Raw genomic sequence first — 10,525 nt, 5'->3', positions numbered from 1 at the left:
GAAAATCAAGAAGAGAGCAGTCGCAAGAAAATCCAAAATAAACAATCGCGCTGTTGGTTGATCGAAGAGATGAAGGGGCAAAAAAGAATTCTCCGTCGAGCAATGCCCAAAAAAAAAGTGACCGGTACAAAGAATTGCTTGTTAATCCATTACGTTATCGTCCACGTATGGCTATTTGTCGTAGCTTTTCTTGTAGTGTTATTGTTGGTACGGTCGTCCAAGTCGATGCGTTGCTTTCGCAAAGTTGAGATTGGATTGGTAGAGACGTTAGAAGGTAGAAAAAGGCGCAGAAAAAAAAATCAACTCTGGCAAATGAGAGGCTGAGAAGTCCGAAAATGCATGAAGAGAAAAAAAAATGACGGGCTCGCTCGTTGAATTATTGGAACATTGTCCTGTCCTTCTCTTTCAGTCCGCCGATCCGGTCCATATCAATGGACTGGAACTGGCCCTTGGCTTCCTTCTCGTAAGCCGGCAATTGCTCGTCGTGCATGGGCTCAAGGCCAACGGTGGCATTGTCTCCAACACGCACCACCAGAACGCGGCCGCTCTTGGCACGACCATGTTCATCATGTTCGTCCGGGAAGGTAATGTGAATTTGCGGGACGTTGTCTGGAGAATGAGGCGGCGACTGAGGGTTCTGAAGCATGGGTTGGCCGTCACGGCCGATATAGTAGACGCTTGAGCGGCCATTGTGAGTTGTCTCAATGGTAAGGCCATGAGGGTTGGTCTGCTTGACGTCCTCATAGGTTGGCAAGGTGCCGTTGCGAAGGCGCTGAAGGCGTCGTCGTCGGTGGAAGAGGTAGAGAAGGGAGGCGAGAATAAGGGCGAAAAAGACAAGCCCAAGGACAGTGAGCATCAAGTTGATCATATGTTCCTGGCCATCGTCATTACGACGGGTCAAGGTCGAAAAAGAAGGGATAGCGAGCCGTTTGCTGCCGACGAGGTGTGGCCTCCAGGGCTGTGTTACTGAATGTCCGTTGGTAGAAGGCATCGCGCTGCGAGCCGTGACAGAGCTTCCGTCAACGAAGGGGCTCAGGACCTGACGGTCCAAGAAGTTGGGAGGCATGGTGAACAGCGAGTATTGCAAGGGCGCAGCCGTCGATAATAAATGAAGGGAAGGTCTGTAGCCAGTAGTTCAATCGTTAGTATAGCAATAACATAGGAAAACGAGCAAGTAGTGACGAAATATTGAATTCTCGCGATGCCAACCGCGCTCAATATATTGAGCAGATCCATTCCAAGCATGTACCCATTTTCTTGCCAGTCGGCTTGAGTAATGCATCTCCAAATAGATTATGCCGTAGCACTTGCAAGACGCCGGCGGTCAAGACAATTGGATACATCCTGTGCGTATTTGGCGGTGGTTGAAAGTGGGAAGCGTATGAGTAGTGGCCAAGACATGCTCAGCGCCCAGCCCCCTCCCGAATCCAATATGCGCCACCTCCATACCAATCCTTTGTCGCAGACCAAGAACGAGAAAAACAATAAATAGCAACAAAAAACAAGGCAGCATACAATGGGAAAATGCCGCAACAACTCACGTCTTCTAAAAATCCTGCCAGGCTAGAATACAAAATGCCAATCAAGGTCGTGATGCATCCAGAAATATTTACGGGCTGGCGAAGATGATTTGCTCGTCGAGTCGTCGAGACACTAGGTGGTTTGTTCGTACCCGAGGGTGAGTGGTGGTGATGATAATGCGGCGGCGAAGGCAAAACTAGATGTTGTACGTTTCGGAAGGATTGGACGGACCTTCAGCTAAAGGAATGAAGCTGAAGAATCCCGAAGAACTTGTCGAAAAGAACAAGATCTTCGAAAGAAGGTAAAGAAGGAATGACAGTGAAGAGAACCAAGGCTCGAAACGAAGGCCTTTTCCTCAGAATTGCCCGCCGACAAAAATGGGTGCAGGGAAGTGAGTGTGAGGAGGAGAGGGAGAGGGCAGAAAGCAGCAGCAGAGGGAGGATATTAGAATGGGAACAAGACAAAAGGAGAGATGAGCGGCCGGATCGCCAGGTACTGGACTGGGCACAGGGAAGGAACGAACTACGACGGCGTGGCTTTGAGGGCTAGGCTCGCTGTTGATTGGCCTGGTTGACATGAAGCCGGGGGGTCATGGCTCTTGGCTCATGGCAGGGCTCGTGGCTCCAATGCGATGAATGTATTTTTGGGTGGCTCAACACCAAGAAGCATGCAGCCGACAGTTGATTGCATAATTCTCGCGCAGGTGCATGAGGGCCAAGCGCCGGAGGGCATCTGTTTCTGCCCCTTTCGTGACCGTACCAATTATGGATATTGGTCCAACGCCAGCGTCTTTACCTCTGGGAACACAACTGCACACAAATCCAACAAGAGAGACAACACAAACAAACAGCCCGAATCTGCCAGGGCAAAGAGCAAATCATGGACCCAAACAAGGTCCCCCAAGTTGTAGTCTCCACAGTCGAAATGAGGACAACGCCTAAAAATGGGTCATCTGCAGGGGAAACATCAACCACCATTGGCTACAGCGCCGGCGTTTTAACATCAGCAGCCAATAAAACGGCACCAACGGCTTGACCCTTGTCGCTTTGTTCCTCCCTGGTCGATGCAATTGTTGTTCATCCTCTCGAGTCCCTGTTCCCATGGCATCCGTGCGGTCGTCAACAACAGGATGAAGGGTATCACTAATGACATAAATTACTTCTTGGGTTTTTTGCCACCAAAATTTTCGACTTAGATGGGATGATGATATTTTGGAAAATGAATGAGGGGAAAATGCACCAAAGCGCCGGTGGCTGGCGCTTTTGAAAATCTGCACAGCTGCAGATAGTGCAGGCGCTTGGGAATCTGCGCTTTACCCCTGGCTAATGTTCGCGCTAAACCTCTCTGGACTAGGCAATTGCTTTCTTGTCGGGTGCTGGTGCCTTGTCGTCCACCGCTTTTCCTGCCCTCCACCAAGAGAATGGATGGCGATCGGGGTGTCCATCTCCTCATTTACTATTGCTGTGCCAGTCAATTCTTGTCGCCTTGTTACACTGTCTCTGTTTGCGAAAGCTCAAAATAACCACAAATCAAGCACAAATGCACACTCACGTACTGATATCGGAGTAGGGCCGTTTCGCCAAGGCACCTGCAACTCCATAAACACAAATCACAGCCTCACAGCCTCACACCCTCCGTCGGCCACAACCACAAACACCAGCATTGCCCAAGCCCCAAACACGATTCGTGGTGTTTCAAAACTCGGCCTCTCCAGATACTTGATAGAAACTTCTTCCTGTCGCACCGGTCCTGCCCTCCGCGAAACTCACCTCCTTGGGTTGCTGTATCAGGTCCCCAAGTCTACCGCCCCAAACACGCCTGTAACACGCTTCGCTCGTTCATCCAATCCTCCTCCGGCACATCTGGGAAGGGGGGGGCAAAACACGGTCCGGTCGATCACCATCTTTTGTTGTTGAGCTGAATTTTGCAAAAGATTCACGCAATACAAAGCTTACTTTGTGCCGTGTCCGGATGGCATCTCAGCTTGTTTCCTTTGAAACCATCTCGTCACTTGGCTTCCTGTGACGTCTGATGTTGACGGCGTATGATCGCTTCCCCATATTGTATCTGATAATCGTTGCATTGGAGTTGCTGGGCGACTGACTGTCGAGTGGTCACTCAGCCTTCAATTTGTAAAGGCACCAGACTTGATTCAAAATGTTTGCGCATGAACAGCTATTTACGGCACAGCTGCCCCTGTAAAAGCAGGCTTCTTGGCCTTGTGAGATTTGGAGATGACTTGACCCTCATGGCGTTTGTGTTGCGCTTCTGGTTCAACCTTGGTGCACCTGCGCCGTGGACGAGACCGCAAATGGGCAATTGTCGTCAATCCCTCGCAGTCTAGACTCTTTTGCATCAACACTGTGCAGTAGTTAAATTTCAAACTAACCCTCCATGGCGTGTGTCATGCTCAAATAGTGTCAAATACTTTATTTGAGCACCACTTGGCTCCACGACTTGTCTGCTAGCAGTTGAGTACCTGACGCCTTGTAGGTCAATACTGATTGCCTCTGTTCTGTTGCATCAACACCCAGTGCCTTGAAATGCCAGCCCACCCATTTGCATGAACCAGACCACATACCAAGTTCCATGCAGGTTTGCTCCATCACGCACATATCTGTTTCGTTGCAACTCCGGTACAACGCGCAGCCTCGTGACCTCTCAACTCTGTCGGAGACCTTCCCGCAACCACTTGACCATTTCAGCACACCACCGCCATGATACAGACAGAGCAATGTGTGCGAAATATGTCGCAACGGTTGTAACATTGCGCCACCATCAAGCTTTATGCCTACTTAAGTAGACTTCGGCTCCCTGGCCGGTTGATCGTGGCCTCCAGTGTAAATTCCATGTCTGCACAATACCTTTGTCGCTGCGACTCGAAGGCACCATCTACACACCCACTTTTAAGTATCACACGATTGCTTCCAAGAGGTGTGTTACCGCTTATGGTTGTCATGGTCTCACATTGCCGTGCAAGAATCTGAAAGGGGCGATTTAGGAATCTAGAATGGGCCGAATATGGCCACTTCTGAGTAACGTGATCTGAATGTACCCTAAATTATCTTCGATCAAGTTTGTGGTGTTGAGCAAATGCCACCCACCATCAAAGTCAGGAAGCAACCGCAGAGGTGGATCGAGCAGATGAGCCATCTACCGCGCTCTTCTGACTTAACGTATCATTTATTTCAAGACCTGAATACGAGAGGCCAAAGCAATCAGCTAGCGTTCTGTTGCTGTTCCTGAAATTCACACCATGATGCCTGGTGTTCATGTGGTGAAATAATGCGACGTGATTACAGCCCCCAAATGAACGTCCATTTGATTAAACGAAAATTGCTCGGCTCAGTACCAATACTCTTTTTATGTTGATGGCACTTGTAACCCCAAACAAGATCCCAAATTTGTGTACTCGTCTGCCATTCACCTACTCCATAGTCATGGTGAACAGGTAGCTACGTTGGGACTCACATTGTATTCTAATGTAACAAACATGAAACCAAGTGTTTGGTCGTGAACGTCGCGCCGAGCAGCGAATGGCCTCATCACGCGTTTAGGCGACATATGACTTCAAGGCGCCTAGCTTGCGACTGTGTAGGTTCAATATTCAACTTGCCGAGCGGCGGAAAAAGCGTGACCTATACAATATAACACAAACTCACCTATATCACGCCATCATACCATCGCTTTGCTGATGTAATGAAACAATTGCTACAGTTTGCAGCAGCAGCCAAGCACACAACCATCATCTACTTGGTCCAGTATTAGCGAAACGTTTGGTGGCTCGTCAGTCTTAGTCCTGGTTCTGGAAAGCCGGTGCAGAAACACGATATCATCGGAAGCTAGAGTAGGTGGCGAATGTGCTGCGTAGACAGAGACCATAAAAATATATACCACAACCATGTCACAGTTTCGAAGTGGAGCATGGATGCACTTTCAGTTATCCAGCACAGGTTGACGCTTGCCACCGAATAGCCTAGCTGTTTGCATAGATAGTGGTGGCAAACTTCGGTTTAGGTTCCTACCACTTGTAAACTCACTCCTCGATAGACTTCGCCTTGTGTTCTGCGAGTCAGGAGAGCTGAAGTCTACTCAGGACAGCACAGGAGGAGAAGTAGAAGAGGTGTTATATCGCCAGTGCCAAGCTGAGACACATCGAGCTACCGGCAAGTGGAATACACAAGAATCTGCAAAGCACTGGGCTGCCTGTGGCAGCCATCTCTGGTAGGCCATGCTTCAAACGAGAGACAGAGCAGAAAATAAGCAAAGCGAGGGACGAGTTCGTTGGAACGGTGGCAAAGGACAAAATATGCATTACGCGAAATCGGTTGTAAGAAGACAGATCTTGTGGCAACCGACACATTGTCTCCACGGTCACGCAGTCCAGCAAATGGCAAACCATCTGAACACTCCGCTTGGTCCTGCAGACCAGGGAGAAGCGGGTTCATGAAAGGTTTGCAGGCACTATGTGACAGTTCAATGATGCAATGTTGGAAGCCAAACAGTCATTTGTGGTTTCGAAATGAGAAATATGCCGAAGTGAGTAAGGATATCGGATGACAGCATAAGAGGCTTGCTTGACTGGTCAATGTTCGACTGCGAACGACGACACGTTGAGCGGCCGCAGGTGACCAATGTGTTGAACACCACAGGCACAGGCACAGGCACAGGTACAGTGATTCATTCAGGGTGGGTGACGCGACCAAGTGGTGGTTGACTTTTTGACCTTCAACCTCGACTTTGGCTTGGATTGATCGAGTGGGTGGTGTGGATTCGGGTAACTGGCGGGATCCCGTACCATGTTCCGGTCGATCTGACGATGTGTGCCATTTGCCGCGACCAGACCCAGACCCCGACCCCCTTTCCCCTAGTTCAGAAACACTGGCAGGGGAAAAGCCTCCCGTCAATGTTGACCGACTTGGCTTGAGCAAGGGTCATTTGATGCCCCAAGCCAGGACCGTTGAGAGCGCTATTACTGCGTATGCCATCGTACTTTACTTGATACTGGCAACAGTATTCCAATATTGTGGTGGAGATATGTCTGTTGGTCTGGTCTTCTTTTTTTTTTTTTCTGGCACAAGATTCGCGTCTGCCCTTGACGAACGACTGGTCATTTGTGCATTCATTGCCATGGGCCCATGTCAACTGGGTCGCGTATTCGTCACTGGCTCAGCATTGAGCAGCTGGCTTTTGCAGGACCAGACAGGATCGGAGAGACGAGGTCAACGGCCGAAGCACGGGAAGAGAGAGTGTGGTCTGGTCTGGTCGTTTCGTTTCCAAGTCTGCGGGTGTGAGAGTGTGCGTGAGTGCGTGCGTGTGTGTGTGTCTTGCATGCAACCGTGAGTGTTGTATGCATCCATGATGCGCCAGCAAATGCGAATTCGCCAAGGGTGTGACACGCACGCATTGTTGAGGTCTCGTCTTTATATTCCGCAAGAGCACGCACTTCCATGACAGTGCACAACAATTGTGGAAAGAGTGCGAGGGACAAGCACTGTACTCCGTAGGGAGCGAATGGTTACACTCAATGCGGCCTGCACAAATGTATGGAGAAGAGTGGTGTTCTTGGCTTGAATGAATGAATGGACAAATGAACGAGAATGAATGAATGGCTGGCTGGATGGATCGATGGATGGGACCCAACCACTTGTGGGTCACGTCAAGTCTGGCCCTGGTCCAGAATCCAGATTCGGGTCATTTTGAGAGCACTTGAGCATCGACATTTGATAATTCTTGTTGCTGTCGGGTGCTCGAGGAAGGCCGAGTTGACATGATGCAGGTCCATGTTTGAATTCTGCTTGATAGCTCTTGAATTTATTTGAGAGTCGCCGGTCCCCAACGTTGTACGTTTGAAAGCAATGTGAGGGTAACTCCCGCGTGGGTGTTGAAACTTGACAAAAGTATGGGTAATACTGTACCGGCCGGTACAGTACTCTCACCATCTCATGGAATAAAAAAAATAAACCTGACCCATTTGGCTGCCCACAGACTGCATGGCTTGCAGGAGATATCGTTGATGCCACACAAAGGTCCGACGACGACCGAGTTCCTGTCTGTCTGCCCGCCTGCCTGTTTGCTACACGGATCTGGGCTCGGCTTCGGCTTGAGTTTGAATGCATTCAATGTTTCTGTGTCGTGTGTCGTGTGTCTTGTCAAGTGTCTTGTGTCGTGCATATGTCATGTGTGGCCATGTCCTTGCTACCGAAGAGTCGTTGTCTTGCCGAAACCACCAGACATACATACATACTTTTATTCCCTCTGATATCGTCTCGTTTCTCCTGCCATGCTGTATGCATGTATGTGTATGTAGGTACGTACATATGTCTGCATGCTCCGTCGTCACCTTGTCCGTCCCTTGGTCACACCTCTCACTCTCCCTTCCTTCAATAAAGGCGACTCACTAACGAATCCAAAGCCCTTCGCTCGTCACTCCCGTGGCTATGCCCATATTCTTCAGCACTATATCCAACACTATCTGCCCATTTTCTTCCCTCTTCATCTCCCCATCCCGTCCTCCTCGTGGTACCCTTGTGTTCTTCCTGTGAAACTGGGGGGGCCAACAGTGACGGGAACATTGAACCTAGACGCAACACACACGAGCAGACAGATTCACGCACCAGACTGGACGCATTGGCAAGGCAAGAAACACGTAGATTGACGTACCAGGCGCCATATTAGCGAGAGGGGGGAAAGAGGATCGATCTAGCTGCCCTCCCTTTCTGTGAACAAATTTTTGCTGTTCCTTGTCTCTTGTTCTCCAGGCTAGTATGCCATCAATATCTTACCCTCACCTTTTTTGTTTGCCTCCTTCCATTAATAACAGGATTTGGTCAGTCTTTTGCCTCTGACTCTTCTTTGACTCTGGTCCTGTCTGGTCCGGTCCGGTCTGGTCTGCTTTAGCCTTTCTGTGCACACACACGCGCCAGGCTTCCAGTCTGCTACTCTCCTCGCCTCTCCTCTCCACCCAACGCTGTTCTTGCTCTCCCTTCTTCGAAAATCTGTCTCGGCCATCATTCCTCACAATTGTTATCCCTCTGTCCTGAGGGCCATTTTCTATCGACGGCGCCTTTCTCCCGCATTCCCGTCTGGCCTTTCTTGTCTGGAAAGGAAATACCGGTCCCTAGATCGCGTTGTATTGGATACGCCCTTTCTCGAGCCCTCTTCCCCCCCCCGGCTCACCACCAACATACATGTACGTTGCTCACGGCGCTTCCATCAACTTTCTCTGTTGGTTCTTCTTCTCTCTTCCATCTCAGCCAACATCATCTCCTTGTCTATATCCGTCCATTCACCACCGTACTGCAGTCCGATTCTTCATTTGTTGCCGCTCACCTCAGGCCACGTATATTTTCGGCCCAAAGTCTGCGGTTGGTTCATACTTGTGTGTATCGTTCGAGACAAGATCCTGTATATGTCGTCTGCATCCCGAGTATCTCTTTGTCGAGTCCAGCTAAATCAATTACTCGTCTCGCCAATCTCGCACATAGTATACTGCTCGATACGAAATAAGAATTTTACGACATAACTTGGTTTGTGCACCAAAAAAAAAAACACGACGAGCGCGGCCCAAACCTTGCCAGGGAGCCCACCTAGCCATTTGTGTGTTGGATCACGCAAAGCTTCAGCACTCGTCACCAACGGAACAAAACCTTTTGTGCGCCAAAGAGCAAGTCCTGTGAGTATTTGAATTCCGCTCGACGCACTTTCCTCCTCTTTTCCTTCCTTCCTACCTACCTACCCTGCCACCTGTTGGACGAGCTCAAGCAGGGGCTTTTCTTTTTTTTATTCCTGACAACCTTCCGACCTGCCACACATCCTGGGTGGGATACTCCGTACAGCCTCCAAGATCAGCCTTACAGACGAGGAGAAACTTATTAGCCCCGTTTTTTTGCCTCTTCCGCGCTTGAGCACAATCCTGGTGCAGGCCCTTGGCGTTTGTGCCGCCGCTGAGAGCAATAAGCAGGCACACTGATGCATGGCTCCGACCTGGGAAGACAGTAGTCATAATAGTTTGAAAGCTACGGTTCCTGTGCTGACAAGCGATTGTGTGCAGGTTGGTTCTGACGACGTTTGATTCAGATGCAAAACCCTCGTGGCCGATAAGATCATCAGGAAACTGTCAGAACAGCAAAGGTCCTTGCGGCTGCCTCATCTTTATTCTGTCTAGCTCAACTTAGCCTTCTCTCAACAGGCAAACCTGGAGCATCTGGAAACCTTAGATCTCCCTGTCGCCCACCTCTTGGCAACCCTGGTGCACCTAAGATACACAGGACCCATCCGACACCAGCAAACCACGCCCAAAAAAAACCTTGAGCAAGCGACCCGCGTCGAGTCAGATTGCGGCCAAAGTTTTAGAGTTGTCTGCCACCTATTGCCCTGAGTACCGAGTCCTTGTTCGTCCGGAACATCACGAGTTTGCCAGGCGGGGACGGATATTTTCAAACAATTTTTTGGGCAGCCTTTATATAGCCCAAACACAGGTTTAAAAAAATCCGTCTTGGCAAACCTGCAGTCAGGGTGCCTGACAACTGCAGAGAAAATACAATGGCGACCACGGTAAGTTCAAATTTCTGCTGTCAATCATTTGTTGGCCCCATTTGCCCCGATCATCCCCTTTTGTGCCGTGCCAGAGCCTTCCCTTGGCCGTTATTCTTGGCTCGCGATCACCTCACTGGCCGAATTTCCCCCCAGCTAGTCGGCCGGTGAGGGCACCAAGCGACTCTGATCTGGTCTGACCAGACAGTGCTGGGTTGCTGGATGCCAGACGCTGAATGCTGGATCCTAGCGCCACGGACCTAGACGTCAGAGGGGCTCGTGTGTCTCAAGGCTGCACCAGACTAGCGCACATGGAAGGGGGCTTGGCTCAAGGCCGCCCAGGATCATTTGAAGTACCAGCGTACCACCAGACACATGCGATGCATGCAGTCAATCTCATCAGTCCATGTCACTCAAGTCAAGCCTGGTCAAGTCAGTGAATTGCGCCCGGCACAGGCACTGGCTCCCC

The 10,525-nt window shown here is 50.1% G+C and overlaps 2 protein-coding genes across 2 annotated transcripts; one reads left to right on the top strand and one right to left on the bottom strand.

Moving 5' to 3' along the window:
- Positions 1-376: 376 nt before the first annotated feature.
- VFPPC_13309 (hypothetical protein) lies at positions 377-1,066 on the bottom strand (the record flags this gene model as incomplete). The annotated part of the gene is made up of 1 exon (XM_018291086.1): positions 377-1,066. One exon carries the CDS (start codon positions 1,064-1,066, stop codon positions 377-379), a length of 690 nt encoding a protein of 229 aa, XP_018146680.1.
- Positions 1,067-7,849: 6,783 nt separating this feature from the next.
- VFPPC_15539 (hypothetical protein) lies at positions 7,850-8,179 on the top strand (the record flags this gene model as incomplete). Its single annotated transcript, XM_018293292.1, has 1 exon — positions 7,850-8,179. One exon carries the CDS (start codon positions 7,850-7,852, stop codon positions 8,177-8,179), a length of 330 nt encoding a protein of 109 aa, XP_018146678.1.
- Between the last annotated feature and the right edge of the window lie 2,346 nt (positions 8,180-10,525).

The sequence above is a fragment of the Pochonia chlamydosporia genome, chromosome 2, assembly GCF_001653235.2.
Source record: "Pochonia chlamydosporia 170 chromosome 2, whole genome shotgun sequence".
NCBI lineage: Eukaryota > Fungi > Ascomycota > Sordariomycetes > Hypocreales > Clavicipitaceae > Pochonia > Pochonia chlamydosporia.
The sequence above is the reverse complement of the archived record's forward strand: the minus strand, read 5'-3'. Positions and strand labels throughout refer to the sequence as shown.